The following is a 22,052-nucleotide window of genomic DNA, read 5'->3' on the forward strand; positions in this document are numbered from 1 at the left end:
ATCTAAAAGCAATGACTGTTCTAGACTTCAATACATTTTCCTTCCCCTGAATTTGTAAATAATTTTATTGACAATTTTTTTATTTTAATGCATTTTATTTACTTTGTTGCCTAGTTCTGTTTTAATTCTGATACGTGAACAAAGAAGGACCAGATCTGTTGCACAGCTATCCTTCAATCAATCAATCAATCCTCAACTTCTTCAGTAACACGTAAGGACTAATAAGCATCTTCTAAGGCTTTCCTCTCTGCCTAGCTAAGCTTGCTATGCTGTCTGGAGCTGACCCAGTATGGCTGTTCCCCTTTTCTCTCCCTCCTTTAAAGCATGCCACTGGAACATCTAGTGGATGAACATAAGAAACCCACATGTAGCAGTTAGAATTTTGGGAGTTTTGTAACAGACACATCTGTGTAAATAAGAGTAAGTAATAGTAAATGAAATGGGGATCCCACTCAATGACATTTGTTCACATGTAAGCTTCACATAAAAGACAACAGGTCCCCAAGGCCAATGTTCAGATTCACTAATAATGCTTATAAGTGGTAAGGTGAGTATTTTCCTGAAGACACACTCAAAGTGCTAATCTCTCCAAAGCTGTGTCATTGATAGATTTCTGGCACACACATAGATCTAGAAACATGAAATCTTTTCTCACCCTCTGTCTGATCACTGCTTGCCAACAAGCTATCAAAATTCTTTAGATCTTGGAATGCATTGTCACACTTTGAATCAGCTGCCTTAGTTATGCTGAAAAGATAAGAAAATTAGGGAAAATTAATGTTTCATAGACCTTTTTATCAGTAAAATAAGATCTTACAAGTGGCTCTATGTATGTGAAGGGCTTAATAGAATATATCTATCTCCTGAAATTTGCATGTTCAACTTCAGTTATGTTCAAATTGATACTAAACACACTGGGCAAGATGTGGAAATTCTACCTTACAGCATTTGGTAAAATTCCAACAGAAGTATCAGAACACATACAAACAGAAAGCATAACTCCATGCGTAACTCAGACTGCAAATTACAGTAATGGGTTTTTCAGTCAGGATTCAACCTCTGGTTAACAGTCTGACTCCTAATAATAATAATAAGTTATATTACATAACTTATACATATGTAACATAACTTATACAAAGAAGGTTAACAATTAAAACCTGCCATATTCTTTGTCTAAAATAAATGTCAAATAAAGAATATAGCAGTGTCTCAGAATATTCTTTGTCTAAAGAAGTAAGCAGTGTCTCAGAGATATTTTCAGGCAGTTCTTGCTTGTGATCTAAAAACTAGATGTGTATTTTTTACTGGTTAAATGATGATTTCTTTTCCACTTCCATTTTTGAAAACTTTGTAAAAGAATTTTCATACAGAGGTTTATCATATTAATATGTGTCAGTAATTCAGCTGCAACAGCTAAAGTTTCTCCTACCATCACATTCAACTTGAGGAAATTAAGAAGCTAAGCTCCAACCAAGTTTCAATGGCTCCTTAAAAAGCCAACCCAAATAGGAAATAAACCAGCATATCAGGCTCTGATATCTGACGGTTGTACTCTATTCTTTCTGAAACTTGCTGTAGGGATTATAAATATTTTAACACTGAAGTGTTTATAGATCATATCTACCAAGTCAAAATTTCCAATTTGTAATTCCAGACCATGACTGACAAAAAATCCCATACATAATTTCCACATATAAATTGATTACTGTTTACAATAGCCTTCAGGAAAAAGCTTTTACAAGTATGCTACATTTAGAGGCTGCAATAAAACAACAATTCTTTTTATTATTTTTCAGATAGATATGTCATTGAAAATGAAACAGTAAAATGAGAAATTAATTAGTCTGATGTTTTCTCACTTAATAGGTCAATTACAAAGACTGCCAGGAGGAACACTGAATCAAACTAAACCAGTTAAGAAAAGCATTTCTAGCAAAGCTAACTTAATGTCCTTATTCTTAGGTGTGAATAAAACAAAAGAATTTATTAAGAACTAAACTCAAACAGAATAAGCAAATTGAACAGTAAGAAAAATATATTTCACTTCTGATTAAACAGCCTCTTTCTAACAAGACCATGAAGCCAATGGCTGAAAACAATATTGACTGGAATTAGGTTTCCGTTATTCAGCTATCCTAAAATGGGAGTTATAGACAAGCTTAGTGGTTAGCCATTAAGCACTATTTGCTATGGGGAAAGCCATAAAGTATCTAATAAACTGTGAAATTAGCAGTTTGCAGGAAACAAATAAGGATACCTGAAGAGAAACAGCATATCCCTTCCTGCTTCTAGAAAGTAGGGAGAAAAGCACTAAATTGAACTGCAGGAAGGAAAAAGTTTAAAAACACTTACCATAAATGTGAAGGTCTTTCTCCATTTACTACCTCATAAAGATTCTCCAGTAATTTTTCATCCCAGTAGAGGTCACAAAACTTTTCACAAATTCTATCGGAGAATATGCCAAATCTAATTTCCTTTAAGTTTAAAATGAAGTTACCTTGTTAAAAAGAAACAAGAAACAAAAAAACATTAACAACAATATCGTCACTGATGTTTTAAGTATAATCTACAGAAGAAAAGCTACACACCCATATCAAAAACTTCAACTCCATTCTCTAGATAGCCATCAAATGCAAATTCCTCTTGTATAAGATGAACCACTTCCTGTAGTAAAGTGTCACTTGTTCTGTTCTGCTGGGACAGGGCTTCAGCATCAAAGAGATGAGAATTTTCTTGATTCACTGAGGTACATGGTGTGTATCCTTGTTCAGTGAAAATACTGTCTACATTGGCAGCACACTCAATTTCTTGGCAGGTTGTGTGAATAGCTGGGTTACTTTTATCAAACTTGTTCTGTGTATTAGAAGTCTTGCAGTTTTGCACTTCGTAAAGCGAAGCATCATTTTCTGTCTGTGTGCTTATCTTATAACTTGCAATAATACTTGAAAGTAGCACTGGCAAACTATGATAGCAATCATAAGCAATTCTTGAACGAAGAGGTTTATTTCGTATTTGCTCTGATACAGCTAAATGTACCGGTACAAATGTTGTAACTCTTTTCTCTGAGTCCTGTTTGAGAATGATGTTACTTATATGAAGAAAATTAGAAGATGTATTACAAGTTGAGGAGTTTGAAGCAACTTCAGGTAATATGCTCTTTTCCTGTACAATATGTGAGGAATCAGATGGCGTTGATAAAGTAACTACAGAAGTAGATGCATTGCTTGGCTTTTGCTCTTCTGAAGATATTTGGGATGAGTGGCCTGGAACTTGTAAATCACATCCATGTATTTCAGGTTCAGCAACATCTGTGCCCTCAGTAGCACACCTTTTAGAGTCTTCTGTGAATCCTGATTTGTTGTTGTCCATGTGTTTTGCTATTCTTGTCTCTTTCTTGAATTGCACAGAAACTGGCGTGTGAATCTCTCTGAAAAGGAAAAATAATTATTTTTGCTGACAATTCCAGTAGACTTAACAATTAATTGTCAAGTTTAACTTATTCTGCTTTAAGATATACTAACTTTGTTATATTTTTATTTTGTTGCAGAATAATAGGCTTGAAGTGAGTTGCAGGAGAGGTGAATGCAACAGGTAATGTAGCTTTTTTGCAATTTAGAGAAATCTGGCATGGTACTGGTCCTTTAACTGCTACAAGTTTACTTTCACTGGTAATAGGCACAAATCCTAAAATCAAAAACACAGAAAGATGAACAATATGTATAATTTAAATGTAAGCTAAATAACCAATTTAGAAAAAAAAAACCCAACAAAACCCAAAACTATGCACCCAAGAAAATATTACATGGAGAACTCTTCTAGAGAACACTATAACAAAGTAAACATGTCAGTTTATGCTTACCTAGACTTGACTCTGAAGGGTCCATTTCATATCTTTCATTTTTAAATGCAAAAGCGACATGATCTTGAGATGAGATTATGTCTTCCTCAACATCCTAACAATTAAAATTTATTAGCTTCTTTTTTAAATTTTATTCCAGTTTAAATTACTTCCAAAACCACCCAAGCCAACCTAACACCCATATAAATCTAGAATGTTGCAAAGCAACAATCTAGTCATGCTAAGGTGAGGAATTAAAACAAATGGAATACAAAACTCTAAGGACTGTTAGAACTATTTGGAAAACTCTGTTTCAAATCAGAACTTTTAGGTAATCAAAGGTTTGAACAGTTAGTTCCATGGATTGACTGAATGCTCCATGCATTATATACACAAACAAATAGAACAACGGTCACATATTGATATCTTCTATTCTGATAAGAGGAGTGTTAAATGAAAGAAAGATTACAAAATTAAGTCACTAGCTCTTCACCTATACAGAGTGTAGAGTCAGGGCAGCAAAATCTGGGGAGTGACCACTCCAACAGCAAGAATTAGAAAAAAAATCACCACTTAAAGGCTATTTGAAGATAAATCAAAATGAGAACAAGGGGGATGAAAGTCTTACTGGAATACAATTTATAGAATTAATTAAAAAAAGTAGACAATTAAAGAACAGTAGCACTCTTACCTTAAAGACAGATTTATTCAGCAATGCCAAAATGTTTTTGCTGTTTACACCTTGTTCAAATAAATAATGACTGCATGTCTTAAAAAAAAAAAAAAAGAGGTCATAATTTCCAGTCAGTAAGAAGTTTTCAATCAAGTGGGATATTATTGGACAAGGGCAAAGTCAAGCTAAGTAGCCAACTGGAAATAATCTAAGTTTAGGATGCCTTATGAACCTATTCCAAGTAGCTTATTGACAATTTCAATACAAATTAAAACACACACCCCTGCTGACCCTAGGGAGGTAACTTATAAAACAACCCCCACAGTGTCATATTATGATTTTAATTAGATATCAGTTTACTACCAAAATAAGTATTTTGATATTTAAATTACTAAAATAATACTTTAGACAAGTAGATTACACATAAAATTGCTTAAATGTAGTAACCTTAATTGCATCAGCTAAAGAAGGTCTTTCTTCAGGGTTTTTTCTTGCCATATCCAGAAGAAGTTTTTTAAATTTTCTTGGCAATGTTAGTTTGTGACTTGGTGGAACACTGGATTTTGCAGCCATCCACAGAACTGCAGCAATACCATAAATGCAGACCTGGTGTAAAGTAAGAGACAGGAAAGATGTAAACAGACTGAAAAAACAGCTTCCACTTCAAAACCAATCCCAGCAAATTATCTAGAAATTTCCCTCTTTCCCCACACAAATAATAATGTCTAGAGCTTCCAAAGTACAGATTACATTTGGCTTTCGAAGATGCTGATGAAAATCCCTACCCATTAAAAAAAATAGCTATTATGCATGCAGGGCAAATAATAGTAGCTAATTTTCTACTGTTAGAGCAAAAGACATATTTTTTCTTATCTTTTCTCTAGGAAAATTATCAGGAAAAAAGTTTTTTTTAGAATAATTTTGAAGAATTCCTTTCTCATGTAAAAAGTTAAGATTGCTGTAAGCCTTATAATTGTACTGTAAAACCTGACCAGCTGTTATTTAAAAAGGTCATGATAATTCAGGAAGTAAATGGCACACAGTAATTATGAGCTAGCCCATACAAGTCAGATTTTACAGAGAAGATTACATGTATCAGAAGAATGAAGTACTGTATATTTATTTCAGCAATTCCTGTGTTATCTGCAGACAGACCAACTGAAGTTGTCATAATGAAGGACATAATGACTTCATTGTCACAATCTTTCCTGTTTTATTTGAAGAATAAAAGAGTCTGAAGAACAAAAGAGTTTGAAGAACACAAAGAGTTGTGGTCAATGGCTCAATGTCCAGCTGGAGACCAGTAACAAGTGGTGTCACTCAGGGATCAGTGTTGGGACCGGTCTTGTTTAACATCTTTGTCGCTGACATGGACAGTGGGATGGAGTGTGCCCTCAGCACATTTGTCAATTACATCAAGATGTGTGGTTTGGTTGATACGCTGGTGGGAAGGAATGCCATCCAGAGGGACCTTGACATGCTAGTAAGGTAGGCTGATGCTATAATTTATGAAGTTTTTTTTATGAAGTTTAACCATGACAAGTGCAAGGTCCTACACCTGGGTCAGAGCAATCCCAGGCACAGCTACAGGTTGGGCAAAGAAGAGATTCAGTGCAGCCCTGCAAAGAAAAATTTAGGGGTGCTGGCCGATGAGAAAATGAACATGAGCTGGCTTAATTGTGCGCTCACAGTCCAGAAAGCCAACCATATCCTGGGCTACATCAAAAGAAGCGTAACCAGCAGGTTGAAGGAGGTGGTTGTGCCCCTCTACTCTGTTCCTGTGAGACATCACTTGGAGTATTGTGTGCAGTTCTGGTGTCCTCAACATAAAAAGGACATGGAACTGTTAGAACAAGTCCAGAGTATGGCCACGAGGATGATCAGGGGGCTGGAGCACCTCCCATATGAAGACAGGCTGAGAAAGTTGGGGCTGTTCAGCCTGGAGAAGAGAAGGCTGCGTGGAGATCTCATAGCAGCCTTCCAATATCTGAAGGGGCCTATATGATGCTGGGAAGGGACATTAGGGACTGTAGTGATAGGACAAGGGGTAATGGGTTGAAAATTAAACAGCAGAAGTTTAGATTGGATATAAGGAGGAAGTTGTTTACTGTAAGGATGGTGAGGCACTGGAATGGGTTGCCCAAGGAAGCTGTGAATGCTCCATCCCTGGCCGGTGTTCAAGGCCAGGTTGGATGAAGCCTTGGGTGACATGGTTTAGTGTGAGGTGTCCCTGCTCATGGCTGGGGGGTTGGAACTAGATGAACTTAAGGTCCTTTCCAACCCTAACTATTCTATAATTCTGTAAGAATCACAATTTTCAGACAGAGCCAGATTTAGCCTACTTAATGCTTAGTTTACATATATTAGCATGTACTACAAATGCAATTTTGACAAAGTTAAAGCACCATGCTTCTTCACATTGCCTCTGAAAGATTAAAAATGACAGAAACCTAAGCGCAGTACTGAACAATGTGATCCCATAGAACAATGTTTTCTAGCACTTTTTTGACCAAAGTGAACAGCAATGAACACAATTTAACAAGGAAAGTTCACTATTGTGAAAATAACCTCTGAATCAGTTGAACTGTTGAACAAAAGCTACTAGTCGATACAAAACCACCTGAAGTAGGAGAAAGTAGCTCCAGCAAACAAAAAAAAAATTCTTCCCCTGAAGCTCAGAATTCCAAGAGATCAATGGAATCACAATGCTAACCTATATTTATTTATTTAGGAAAAACCAGGTCAGCTTATTCTATATAGAATGTTGCAGATAAACAAGTCAAAAAAAGATTACTTTTCTAAAGAAAAAGAATAAAGCATAAAGACTTCAGAGTTATTAATTCCTACTGTCTGGTAAAACTGCTGCATTAGATTTCAGCTAAGCTTTTTTAAGCTTCTGAAGCCTTTGAAAAACCTGTGTGTTGGATCACAGCAGTTTAAGAAGAAAAAGCAATTTTAAATAAGATATATAAATATTTTCTAGCTACATATAATTTTACAGAATGTCAAACTGTCTTTAGTAGATTTTTTGTAAGTTTTTTTTCTAATTCATGACTACGGTGTCTAATTTTCAAGAACTCATGGGCACAAGTTACTTAGGTAACATTTTTTCTTGTTACATTATAGAAAGGTACCATGAATTATTTTTTCCTAACTATTAAGATCACTGTAGTACAGTTTGCTATTCAGATGCAGTTGCAGTGGAAACACATACCCACCTGCTACTTATTAGCATATTTATCATCCCTGCTCCAAGAGCTCCTTATGGCTTATATCTATAGCAAAAAGCTCTAGGAAAATTGTATTGGTAAAAGATAATAATTCATATTGTTCCCATAGTAAAAATATGCTGAGAATGGTATATTACCCAGTCTTCCAAATAAGCTAAATATTTCGGCTTTAGCCTAGACAGTGTAAAATGCCAATCTTAGCATGACCTCCTGAGGTTGAAAACATGACTTCAAAGTCTGTCTTATCGCTAACAAACTAAAAATATTAAGTCTTATGGAAAACTACAGATTAACAGATTTTTGGCAGTTACTCCAACAGTTTTGGAATGCATAATTATTTTTCAGAAGCAACTAATTTATTGCAGATCAGTATACAAAACCCCACAGATAACTAAGAAATATAGGGGGAAATGAGAAATATCAGAATCGTAGAACAGTTTAGCTTTTTTCCTCAAGGAGTAGAAGGATGCAACTGTCCTTTGATAAAATGCAATGCATAGTGACCTACATAACCTACCACATTACCTTCTCAGTATCCACATACTCTTCTTCAATTTCAGGAGCTAAGTAAAATATATCACATGATTCTAAATGAGAAAAGAAACAAGAAACAAAAAGTAAGATGTTTGCTTTCTTCTCCACTCAGCCCCAAAAGAAATAAAAGCAAAGCATACAATGTATTAGTTTACCATCAGCTTTTGGAGCAGCAAAGAGGATACTTCCATGGCAGTCAATCAGCACGGAGTCCAAACATAACACCACTGCAAAACAAGCCACAAAAGGGCAAGGCATAATAAATATCTGTCTTGTAACTATTTGACAATAATACAAATAAATAATTAAAAAAATAATTTGTAGTGTCAGCAATCACCCTATGATAAATGATGCTTTAAATAACACTAATGCCCACCCAATAAAGAGACAATAGATATATTATTACCCAAAGCAATTCCTGCAGAACAGAAAAGAAAGTAAAAATGGGATCACAATAAAAGGGCTTAGAACACCAGAAGTTTATTCTCTTCATAGCCAGCACTGAAAAGGAAGGCCAAGAAAGGAACAAAACAGAAAAAGAAATACAACAGCTACATGTACACTAGTATTCTTTCTTACAAGGTACCAATAAAGACAGTCAATTTATCTTATGCTTTTAATCTCTCCTTTCTTCCATTCTCCAACCCCACCAAATGCAGGGTCATTATCTGGAAACAGCTGGGACATATGTGAGCAGATGCAGAACACCTCAAGGTGGGATAGGATATGGAGTCCAGTTTTGCACAGACAGTTATAACTGCAGACACTGAAGAAGTGTTACATAGATTGCTATTTGCAAGGCCCTGAAATTTTCCACAGTTAGGAAAAAAATGACCTCTAAAACTATTTTAAATTATCAGAGGTCCTCAAGAACTTAACATTAAAGTCATGAAATTGTGTTACACAATTTCAGTGACGAAAAAAACTTGTGGTAAGACTACATTTACCTGTTTGATGTCTTCAAAGCACACTGTAATTTAACATGTTTCAACATAATAAGCCGACTGGCTAGCAATGTAGTCCTGCCTTTGTAGGCTACCATCTAATACATTGTTTTCATATTAATAAATGTAGTAGAATAGATTCTTTCATTAACTTAAGATGTTAACTATCAAGTTTATTAACTATTAAATAATATATTGAAGAAGCTTAAGAGTAAAACATTTTTATTATATAATAAATTGAAGACATCTAAGAAAATTAAAATAACAAAGAAAGGAAATAATGATTTTGCAGTTATCTGTATACAACACATCTAAAGCCACTAAATTGCTCACAGTGCTAAATGTAAATACAGGTTTGCCTATTACCTTCAATAATATTTAAGCTGGACCTGAAATATGTGTTTTGAAAAGCAAAGCTTCGCCAAATGGAAACCTTTACAAGTTATTTTTGTAGAGGCAGCTCCCCTGATAACAGTTCATCCTTTGTGTCTTTGCTTCTCAAGAGTTATGCCTTTGGCCCTGAATTTGTAACAGTTCATGCTAACCAATTCTAAATGACAGTGCAACATGTGAATTCTCACCTATGTTCATTAAAGTGCCTATGAGCAATATGTAGGCTGCATCTTCTGCTAAGACGAAAGGAAATACGTTAAGTCTCAGTGGAGGGTACAAATCCTCCTGCAACTTTTGTAGCAGGACTGAATTAAAAAAATACATGGAGAAGAGTATATTTTCTTACCCAGATCATTCCTGCTTAGGATAATGAAAAAAGTGTAATCAAGGAAGGATTTGTAGCAAAAGGCTTTTTATATGAACAAATCATAAATAATCCAGCTTGTTCCACATTTCATGTATTTAACTATGACTCATCAGCTACCAATCTTACTCTACCAGTGTTAAGACAAAAGATATTTTAACAAATATCCTTTCACATATGATATCAGCTTCACCTTTAATTAGTTAATATTATTCAAAAGGAATGGTGAGAACACTTTATGGGTGTATGTGGGGGCACAGAAGTAGTGACACCACTGTAAATCATTCCACTATGCACAATTACCCTCAGAACAGGCAGAGAATCCTCTAGCACAAATACTCTAAATCTGAAAACTATTCAGCTTTGAGGTAGTCTTATTTGCCAAATATAGAATTTATGTAAGGTGCCTTCCATTTAGTGGTTTGTATCATTATGTTCACTTTTATAGGCTACATAAGGTTCAGATCATAACTCAATTTTTCACATTTTGAAGACTTGCATATTCTGGGAGCATGTAAGTACGGTAACAGAGGCTGGCTAGGCATACTAAATTAGAACCTGAGTCATTATGTGCAATTATGTGAAATCTTCACAAACACTAGCACCATGCTATAAGGCTGAAATAATCCTTCTGTTGCAAGGTATATAAATGCATAATTTTAAGGCTCACATTGTTTAAAATGCTCAGAAACCTCCATTTATGGCCAATTTCCTTTTTAACAGTTTTATATCACACATGATAAAACAGCGGAAGCTGAAAACCAAAGGAATGTAGTAAGTTTTCTCTGTCTCACTATCCAGTTGCTTATATTCAGTTATAGACTTCAAGCTCATCTTTGCCCAAACCATCAATAGTAGGTTTTTTAAATCAAGAAAAATAAACGGCAGGGGGGGCAGTGGGAACCTCTGTTCTGTTTATCAGAACAGCTACAGACTGATTATTAGCACAAGCTAAACCAACATTTAGAATGCCTATGGAAATTTAGGATGGTCTTCTCCCAAGTTACATATAACACATTCCAATTCTCCCAAAAGATAGTTCTCCATTGCTCTCTCTGAAGTTGACTTCTAATAATTCTTTTATAAACTGAAGTATAGGGAATGTGGAAGGAGTAGTGTCATGTCAAGACCCTGGGTGCTTTAAACTAATGAAGCCCTGTATTATCAAAAATACATCAGGAAGCATTTGGCACAAAGGAATCCAGGCAAGAGTGGAAGTTTTACATTTACATATACAGCAAACTTATTTCTTCCTGCTTTCAACTTACAAGTCCCAAGTGCTTAACAGTCACAGTACAGTTTCTCTATCCCTGAAATGTCTGAACACAAAATCTGTTTCACGGCTTGAAGTCATAATGATTTGTTTCCCCATCAAAAGAATAAAGAGAAGACATTCATCTACATACAGAAGATAACTCGAAAGTGAGTAAGAACTCTAACACACAATTTGAGAGAATTAAATTAGAAACATTGCTTATTAATTTTTCTGTACACAAAAATCAAAGTTGAGATATTAACAAGACAATAAAGAAAACAATAGAGTAAGCATGAAAAACTAAGCAAATATTTTAACATAATTAAGACTATACCTGGATAATCTCCACAAGTCTGCAGAGTACATAAACACTCATGACATAATGCCCAGAGTTCATAGTCTTTCAGGGGTTTACCATACCAGGACAACAGGATTTTTAGAGAGATGCACTGAAATAAAAGGAGTGAGGATGCAGCAAGTTATTAAAAATTATCACAAACAAAAAAAGTTTACTGATACAATGAAAAAGCAAATCTTAATATACAACACACTCACCTAAAAAGCATTGAGATATTTATGGCACTTACCAGTAACGAACTAATAATACTTCTAATTTAAAGTATTATATATATAATTATATTGATATTGTATGTTATTGAAAGTATTATATATATAATACTTCTTATTGAAAAAGCATTGCACAGTTAGCTAGCTGTATAGATGAACTAGCAGTTCCTTAAACATATAGCTAAAGTGGAATTCAAGTGAAATTTCAGCCAGAATAAAAGTCTTGCAAGCAAAAATTAGCTGTTGGGAAGCTCTTTCTTGTCACAGAAAGGAAAGACTCTTAGGATGCTAAAGATGACAATTAATTAGAGATGACAGCTAGATGTGAAGACATAAAAATCCAAGTGATCACAACCAACAAAAAATTCCACATTCAAATCCTGATTTACCCTGACAGTTTCATTACACATCTTACCTTAAAGATTTCATCAACATTTGTTGCTCTTCTGTGAAAGATGTTAACAATGTTGACAGAATTAACAACTGGTTTATTTGAAGTCGAAGCATGTTGTTTCGCTTTTAATCACTGCCTGCTCAATTTATAGCAACAGAATTTGTTTTTCTGGCTATCAATTTAGCTTTTGATATCTGGCATAATATATTTATGTAACAGATCCTGCTTCACAGAAACTTACTGTTCTTCAGAGAGTCCATTTTTCAATTTCTTTTTGAGGGATGTGAATATAAGAATTTGAAATTGATAGTATGCTACAGACACCTTCCCAATCAAGCTGTGCTAATGGAAGTGCTTATCGCTACTAGGGTCTCTTGGCATCAGTTGGACCTCCACCAACCAAAGGAACAGTAAAAGATTCACAGTAGGCAGAAACATCTGGGTTAGAACTGACACATCCAACTATTTTTAAAAACAGCACCACACATTTTCTGTTGCATATGCAGCCCAATGATTGTTAACTATCAGTAAATGTCAACTTCTGGCCACACTGGGGAAAAAACTACTAGAAGCTATTCAGAATTAATTCTGGAGGAAAAGAAAAAAAAACCCTATAAAACAAAAATGGAGCACAGGAGACAAAGAAAGATTAAAACCTCTGAACTGTTCTGTTGTTTTTACAGACATCTTCGTATTCCAATCAATCTTTGCAAAATCTAAGCAGACTAAGGGTCTCTCTCACACACAATGGTAGTTCATCATTACATTTGGGAGATCAGTCTCTGCACTGCCATTTAATACAGTCATTTTTCCATTATCCTGGATTTTATTGTAAAATACATAATGAACAGACTACTGCATTAACTTTCAAGATTGACAAATAGAAATAGCTTCCTTGTGATCTATGGGGAGGAGAAAAAGAACCACATATCTGAAGCTGAAGCTTTGTTGGTACTTCTTACCAGAAGACCTTTTCAAGGAACATAATGCTTCAGGCTCATACTGTTTAAATATCCCTTGAGGGTGATCCAGATAAACTATAATGTTTTAACAAGATGTGCAAAGCACACCTTTTGATTTACTTAAAAGGTTTTAGATTCTGCCTGCCTCCAACTTACATAAAAATTAGTTTGGTGCTTTTATTCTCCTACCCTCCATTGCGACACATCACAAAAATTTGTAACTTCAGAATAGACAGATTTGAAGTCAGGTAATATGATTAAGCTTCATTCTCAAATTCTGCTATCATCAGCATCCTGGCATGAAAAGTTCTTTCATCAATGTGCCCCTTCATTATATCTAGACAAGTAAGCTCTTGAACAGTCTGATAAAAAGACATCAATCACACAGCAGGAAGAAAAAGGACAGATAGAAGAATTAGTCTAGAGAATATTCAAGATAAAGCTTCATACTTGACTGATTACTGTCCCTGACCAGTGCTGCATTCCCTGCTCCACAGCACCCTAGTTCTCATGTGCATCAAGTGTCTTTGCTCACAGACAATTTACAACGAAGAAAACAGAAAAATTTTCAAATTCACCCTGCACAGTTGACATGAGAGAAATCAAAATAGAAATTCTACAGGCTGACTTGAACATTACAAAGGTTTGGTGATTTGGGAATATTTTTGTAAAAAGTACACACCACTGCCACATGTGTTTTTGAAAGAGAATCTGCCTCTTGAAATTCATGTTCCCAGAGGCTCTAAAAGCTGCAGCAGAGAAAGATGGACTTCCTCTGTTCTATATACAAATCACCTCTCACTTCGGGACAAGGTGATGAATGGCTAGCTAGGGGGAAGAACCCCCTCTCATTAAACTGGAGACTGAACTTAGTTGTACAGCAGAAAGCTGAAAGTCATTTCCCATCACTTCCGAAATGATACCCAAGCTCTCTAGAGGAAGAAAGAAATGACAGAAAGAAATTTAGGCACAGAAGAAAAGTGGGAACAAGCTCTAAGAGGAGCTGCAAAAGTTTATGATAAGAAAAAAGAAAGTGTCAATGATAGATAACAGAAGATGAAAAAGCATCAGAAAAAGTCTGTTTCAGAAGGCAAAAATGATGCAGGAAAAGCAAGTCTTAGCAGAAGTGAGAATCACTGCCATCCACAGGATGGCCAAATTAACCCGAGTCAAGAAAAAAAAAAAGAATGCAGTTACAGGTTGGTGAACTTTATTTAAATGTATACCCTCATTGTTTCTTTCTGGCAAACATCCTAAAGAAGAATGAGCTTCAAATATTAATATTGCTAGCTAGTCGTTTCTCCTGTGATACTAATAGCTAACTGCATTGGCATTATCTCTTATTATAATTCAAGTCTCTCCCAACCTTGACCATACCAAAAGATTATTTTCATTCTTGAAAGTGAAACAAAATGCAAAAAACAACCAACCAACCAAAAACCCCAAACAAAAAAAAAATTCATAGCCCCCTCCCCCAAAACCAAACAACCAAAACCCGCATATAAAAATCTGAACCCAAAAACAACCCAAGAAGGTAATACTTCTAGTACTCTAATTATTGAAACTGCTCACCTTCCTACATCAGAAAGAGAATTCTGGAAGACTTCATCTGAGGACTGAGGGTTCAGACCTGCTGGGGATTTGTCCTAACACTTTATAAAAGTTAGAGGTGTATGACAAGACGTTTCATCATACATTTGCAGCTGTGATGAAAAATGTGTGCACTCTTGTTAAAATAGTTTCCACAGGAAAAATTATACACTTTTCAACTTCAGGTTATGAGGCAACTTTTATCTAAGCCTCAAACCTCAAAGGTATTCAAATCAGTGCACATTCAAAACCCACTGAACTTCTTTATGTTCTGGTAAACACTTAAGTGTAAAAATTACTTATTTAGGCATGCCTGATGTTTGGTTGTTATGTTTGGGTTTTTTCTACATGCAATTCTCTGATCTACAGCTATTACTATTACCTACAACTTCAAAAAATACTCAACCACCAAGAAAAGAAAAACCAAAACAACAAAAACCTAACAAACTGAAACACTGGAAAACATATGATTAATTTTTTTTTAGTCAAACCACATGTAGCATGCATTGTTCATTAACCATCTGCTCAGACATCTTAGCAAAGCAAGCTCAAGACAATTGCTCAGCATCCATAATGCCTCAAATCCACTTAATTTAAAGCATTAAAGTTGTTTTAATACTGACATTCACATGTTTATTAACATATTAGCACCAGTGGAATTGCAAAGAGCAAACAAAATTATAACCCAGTCCCTCTTCCTGATTTTTTTTTCTGTGTACTTAAACTAACCTTTACGTAACAGAAATTTTATAACCCAGTTTTAAGTAAGAAAGTTTTTTTTTACAGCAGTTTTGACAAAAAAATATGAAAAAGCTAAATGACTGATTATTGCCTATAGCTACAAACTGGTGACATTTTGTTTTATGCCAAAAGGATCACTTTTTAAGCCTCACTTGTTTTGTTTGGGGTTTTTTTTTGGTGGCGTTTTGTTTTTTTCCCCAACAGAAGTGGTGTTTAGTTCTTCAGATCATTTTAACAGATCTTTTATTTTATTGTGGGTACCAGAATTGTAAAATGAAAGCTTTTTAAGAAAAGTTTTATATATTCAGACTATGACAATGTACCATATTTTATGAATATAACACTGGCATGTCTTAAACAGCCAAAGCAAGCAAGATTTATCATTTTTCTTTTCTTAATAAATACTGTTATGGGAATTGACAACTTCTTTCTTTCAAGTGTTATTTCCCCAGTGTTCAAGTGCCACTCTCTAGCTGCATGGCTTTTCACTTCTCTCATGCTTGATTGGACATGAATAACCAACAGAAAATAAATGTGTATATGCCAGGTTCCCATTAACCCTTCTCATATAAAGGCCATAGCATTTGAATCACAGATAAACATTTAAAAGCATTAGAGATGAGACACACCTGATTGGAATGAAATTGGTTAGAGAAATAAAAGATCCCCACTCAAACTTGAAGTGAAAAATATTTATTTCCGCATGCAAAACTATAAAAATTACTAGGAAAACCCTCACAAGATACATTGCAGTAGCCAGACAAGCAAGCAAGTACTTTTAGTAATGCTTACTAGCAATAAAGCACACAACATTAAGAAGCAGTGGTGGACTATTAGAAAAATACTATCCACTGGAGAAGTATTGACAGGCAAGAAAAACTGTCTGTTCTACAGAGCAGACAAGGTTGATCTTCAACCGGATGGGACTGGTATTGCATTTCTCTAAAGAACAAGAAATATTTAAAGAGATGCTAGTGGTACTATTTCAAAAGCTCTATTTGCTGCAATCATGCTTATCTGTTATAGAAATGTAGTGAAAGAGCAGCACTGTAAATCTGAAGGGTTTTTTATTTAGCCCAGAAGATAAAAATCACATTAGCTGGGGCTTCACACTTTTTGTGCCTTTGCAGTAAATGAAAAAAACCCTCAGACTTAAGTTATACCTTCTTAAAAACAAAACAACCCCAAAACACCCATACATTTTTAGGCATTTGGTAAAATTCTGGCAAAGAGAAATGAAATGAAAGGTAACTTGAAAGAGAAATCAGTTGTAACTTTTCATAAAAGGGATAGCACAGTATGGCTTTATTTTTGCAATTGTCAGAAGGTAAGACAGAGGCAGAAACTGCTGTTTCAGAAGCCTGAGGAATAAGATTTGCTGTCCAAAAGAATAAGCTGAAAACATTAACTCCTCTCCCCTTTCCTGTAAGACAACTTATAATAGTTTGCCATACCTCACTTCTACCAAGAAACCTACTTACTTAGAAGAATTAAATTCTGTTCAAGCTGAAAGAAACATTTTATTTAAATTGATGATGCAACAGTTGAGGGGAATTTCAGAAGGATGGCAGAATAACCTGAAAACACATTCTTGTTTACTTTTCCATATGCCAATCTCTAGTGCAGCTGCAGGAAAAGGAAACAGGACAGTTTTTACATATTTTAAATCATGCAAGAATTTTAGAAAACTTTAATTCTGAGCAAGGCTATTTTCTCAAAAGTATATTCATGTACCCAGACTTAAATTGTTGTCCTGGTAATCCAGTAAAGCCAGAACACAGGTCTTATTTCAACAGATTTTTTTCCTACTTAAAGAAGGACCCCTATCACTACACTCAATTTATGTTCTTAAGTGATGACAGCTTATACACCACACCTCTCTAATTAACACAGAAGCTTAAGTAAGCCCACTTCTACCTCAAGGCAAGTGACTTAAGTATGGTACCTTTATTTCCTGGAATTAAAACCCCTCAAAACAACCAAACCACAAACACAAAACAAAACAAAAATCCAAACCAGATGCAGTAGGGTTTTATAGTGGTCTGCTAGCCTTATCCTAGCCATCTTCTCCATGACAAATAAACATGCAAGATAACTCCTAGGTTTATACAGTTTAGCATTAAAACATAAAAACTCAATTCAGAGAAAAGACTTGTACTTCAGATGACAGTTTTTTCTGTTGCTTGAATACTAAGACATCTAGATTTCTCTTTACTAATAAATTTTCTCACAAGATGTCAGCAATTGAAATTACTATGATCCTTGCTAGAAACACAAGTACATCTACTAAATGGAGAGGTTCATGTAAATCCAGAGTAGCAAGTGACATAAGAAAAGCAGAAGACTTGGGACTCTTCTGAATATGTTAGGCTGTATAGTGCAGAGCAGGAAGAGGGGGGGGGAAAAAAGTGGGAAAACAAAAAAAAGTGTCTAAAGTACATGGATCTTTTCCCAGAGCCTGAAGAGTGCACCTGCAGGATTTAAGAATTAAATAAAGGATTTAATATGCACACAATGAGTAAACCCCTCAGAGACCAAAACCATGCCATGTAGTACTTATCCATATTCACTATCCTCCTGGACTATGAGTTCAGTAAGTGTACATGCTGTTGAGATGAGAAGAGGCAGGAAAGGGATAAGAAAAATCATTTAAAACAGAATCTTCAATGTTGAACTGTTTTTTTTTTTAGCTATGATAAACACACCTGATAGTTCTAGGTTACTACTCCAGTGGATGTGCTTGGGCAAGGTGAAAAGAGGGATGGATGCAGACTGAAAATAACCTTAGGTGGCATTGCATGGGAGGGCTGGAAGACTGGTTTTTAGGCAAGGAGAACAAGGGTGAGTTGACAGTAAACAAGTAAGGAAAAAAAACCCAGTATCTTCATAATTTTTGTAAATGAAATATTTGAAGTTTGTGCTGCTCATTTTTATCAAGTCACAGCAAAGCTGGACTGTCATCAAGGCTGGTATTAACCACCTCCATTTTTAGCCAGCAGCTTTCCTATTACCTGGCTTGTTTACATCTCTTTGAGTGTGGCACAAGAGAATACCATCTAGTCAGAGACCAAACTTGTCCACCCTGAGAATATGTAATTTGAGCAGAGACCACACTACAACTACCTATCAACAAATTCTAGTAGACTAATTATCAGCTCTCCTTCTTCGTATTTGGCTATTTATAAAGGTGAAATGCTTGAGGCAACATATCCATCATATTGTGCACATATTTGAATTCTATCATGAAACATACACAATTAACACAGAAGTGGTAATTCAAGAACACAGAACAGATATAATATATGTACAGTTTTCAAAAACTTAAATGTATACACAGAGTAGAAAGAAAAAAAAAAAGCGGAGTCTTTCCACCTCCTGAAGCGGATGGGATATTGCCATTGATTTCAATGAGGTCATGTTTACAGTCAGAAACTCTGCAATTTTCATGCAGATGCAAGGTGGGATGCCTACTGCAAGGTTAGTGAACTTTATGCACCAACAGTAAAAGAGTTTAAAATCTACATATGCTTTGGTAATGTTCTCTTACAAATGTAACCAACTTTTATGCTGCTCTAACACACTAGCAAGTATATTCATTTGTAAGAAAAAAACCCTTAAGATGAAAGTTGATTTTGCACAGCATAATTTTCACTGTAGCACTTTACTTTTAAAGAGGAAAAAAGGATCACCATGTTTCCAATATTATATACTTCCAATATTATATACTTCTAAAAGTGTGCAGACTAGTAAAATTCAATTTTCCAGGATGCTAAAGGGAATGAACGTGGGGAAAAAAAAAATATCACACTGTATTTAAGTCATTTCATCTCCACATAAGTGACCACAGCAACTATATAATGAAGGCTTTATTTTTACTACCTGCTCATTATTTTTGATTTCTGACCCTCTGCCTCCACAAAGATTATCTTCATTATTGTTTGCACTCATCGCACCGTTGCTTAATTCTGGAGACCTAATTAGGTTCGATCCATATCTGTTCCCACTGGATTTTGTTGTTAACACTGAAGCCATCTTGCTAAAATGTGGTAAAGAATTTTCATTTGACCCTTGAAAAGTTTCTGAAGAGTCTTCCAATGCCATGTAATTGTCTAGCATTTTTGCTCCAGCAAGTGATTGATTAGGACCTTTCAACATACCAGCTGTATTTGGCATTTCAGAGGTAGCATCAGAACAGTCATCTTTGTGATCAGATGAAGCAAAACCTATCTTTTTGCCATTAATAAGCAACATACGTTCTTCTAGATTCATGCCAGACACCTGTGTGCATACACATGGAGCTTCTAAATGAGGATCATTAACCTGGTGACTGGTTGGTTCTATTTTTGGTGGACTATTAATAGCAAACAAATTAAGATTTCCCTTTGCAAAAGTAACCTCATTATTATTGTCTAGAGGTAGTGACTCTTGAGTTAGCAAGTGATTTTTCCTAGCTAGTGGTCCACTGCTGGTTACAGAAGTAAAAAAGTTATTTGTATCTGCAGGTTCCATTGGTAGCTTTGGAAAGGTTTTAATTTTTCTCAAAGAACCTTTCTTAAAAATGCCATCTCTCTCCAGGTCAGTAACACAAGATTTTATATCCAATGCAACACTAGCAAAACTGTCAGTACACACTGCCTGTTTGTCCTCTTCTTTGCTCTTTTTAGTTTGAGTTGCAAGTTGAGAATGTTGAGTTTTCTCGTTATCCAGATCAATTTGCATTTCATTTAAACCTCTTTCTCTGCCAGTCACCATAGTAACTATAGAAGAATCCTTATGACAAGTAGCTGTCACATCTTCTACTGCAGACAAATCACCTGCTATGCTGTTTTTCTCATTTGAATGCAATTTAGATCCCAAACTTCTCTGACACATTCTTCCCTTCCACGTGTTATCACAGACATCTAGATGCAAAAACAAATGCTTGTATTAAATGCATATTTAAGCCTTCTAATCTTTCCTAAAAAATATTTATATTGCTTTTTCTGCCACTACAACTACATATCTTTAGTATGTTACAAAAATTCATTATTTCTGGACAAGTCACTTTTAATCATAAATGGACACAAAATGTGTTAATTATGTTCATTAAGAATTGTACTTTTGCTGCTCCCCACCCCCAATCCACAAATAATTATTAATTGACTTTTTGATATTTAGAAAGGAACCTATAAGAGAAAGTACACAAACACAGTATTTTAGAAATCATTACTTATGTCGGCAATCTAAAGTTCTAGACTGAATATATTTTAAGGTTACCTTGAGAAGCACCAAATGATTCAATTGAAAGAACTCTTCTTCCAACAGCAGACAGGCTTCGACAAATATTACTTGATGAAGCAACCTTCAGTTTTTCTTCACATAGTGACAAAATGCTCTAGAGAAAATCAGTGTGAAATACTTAATTATTAATAATTTGTGAGTTTTGACTAAAGTCAATCATGTTAACTCACACAGGACATCTGAATTTATATGATGTTATACTGGAGTTTTTTTGTGCGCTGTTCATTATACTGTGTGTTTCTATTACATCACTGAATTAATTTCTCATTTTTACCACAGGCTATCATAAAATTATTTAATACCTTTCAAGTTCTAGCCTACAGTTAGAACACTAAGAACAATTGATAAAATTAATATATACGAATAGCATCATGAAACCATAGAAATCTCTAGAGTGTGGATTAGTTTTTACACAGCCAGAGATTCATTTGAAGTAACATATGCAGGATAATAACTGGTTTTATTACCAAAATTACACCATAAGTATATCCTGAATCTTTTAAAAAATTCAAAATACAAATATCTGGAATGTACTGTTACCAATTAGAGAAAGCAATCATTATCAAATCACAAAAAGAAACATTATTACATAGCTCTAATCTGTAGCCTGAGTATCATTCAATGGCATTAACACTGGTCTCACACACAACTACAGGCATTCACACATTTGAAAACCTGTCACTTAGGAAGTGAAAGAGAACTGCCTTGTCAAATGCATCCCACTGTTTCCTCAGTAACTGTTCCTAAATAAACACTGATGGGACCTCATACAGCTCTGATGAGCTGCTCTTCCTCATTAGCCTGCTCAACTGCTTTTCTGCTGTTGTGAGTGGAAGGAAGATACCAGCTCTGTTGGTTCACATCCCAGATTGAGGAAGGGCAGGAAAAAGTGAGACAGATTTTTTTTTGGGGGGAGGGGTAGGGGTGTGCTGTTTGTTTGCTTGTTTTGGGTTTGGTTTTTTTTCCCCCCTTTTTTTTGTTGGTTTGTTTTGTTGTTTTTTTTTTTTGTGGGGTGTTGTTTTTTTTGTTATTTTGTTTGTTTGTTTTCCTCAAGAATGAAGATAATCTTTTTATATGGTCACAAAGCAACTATCATATATTACCCTAGACTATCCTTGACCCACTCTGTTCTTGGGCTGATGTGGGTAGTCAGCAATAGCTTTCACTGACTACAGACCAAATGGAGATGGATAGGGAGTACTGTACAATTCCTTTCCTGATCATGCTTGAAAGTGAACAAAAAGAAATAGAGGAGAACTGATCAAGAAGGCTCTGTGTCAGGAACGG

General features: G+C 35.1%; 1 protein-coding gene across 1 annotated transcript in view; it reads right to left on the minus strand.

The window, feature by feature from the left end:
- Window positions 1-22,052, minus strand: part of KNDC1 (kinase non-catalytic C-lobe domain containing 1) — a 64,975-nt gene that overhangs the window by 17,930 nt on the left and 24,993 nt on the right. Inside the window, exons 5-16 of the mRNA XM_005144064.4 lie at window positions 20,742-20,859; window positions 19,365-20,386; window positions 11,566-11,680; window positions 8,431-8,502; window positions 8,267-8,328; window positions 4,959-5,117; window positions 4,530-4,607; window positions 3,860-3,953; window positions 3,522-3,684; window positions 2,589-3,427; window positions 2,353-2,497; window positions 656-747 (exon numbers count right to left, since the gene is read on the minus strand). Of these exons, the coding sequence (XP_005144121.2) occupies window positions 656-747; window positions 2,353-2,497; window positions 2,589-3,427; window positions 3,522-3,684; window positions 3,860-3,953; window positions 4,530-4,607; window positions 4,959-5,117; window positions 8,267-8,328; window positions 8,431-8,502; window positions 11,566-11,680; window positions 19,365-20,386; window positions 20,742-20,859 (2,959 nt within the window). The remainder of the gene's footprint in view (window positions 1-655; window positions 748-2,352; window positions 2,498-2,588; window positions 3,428-3,521; window positions 3,685-3,859; window positions 3,954-4,529; window positions 4,608-4,958; window positions 5,118-8,266; window positions 8,329-8,430; window positions 8,503-11,565; window positions 11,681-19,364; window positions 20,387-20,741; window positions 20,860-22,052) is intronic.

The sequence above is a fragment of the Melopsittacus undulatus genome, chromosome 4 (genome assembly GCF_012275295.1).
Source record: "Melopsittacus undulatus isolate bMelUnd1 chromosome 4, bMelUnd1.mat.Z, whole genome shotgun sequence".
NCBI classification, from domain to species: domain Eukaryota; kingdom Metazoa; phylum Chordata; class Aves; order Psittaciformes; family Psittaculidae; genus Melopsittacus; species Melopsittacus undulatus.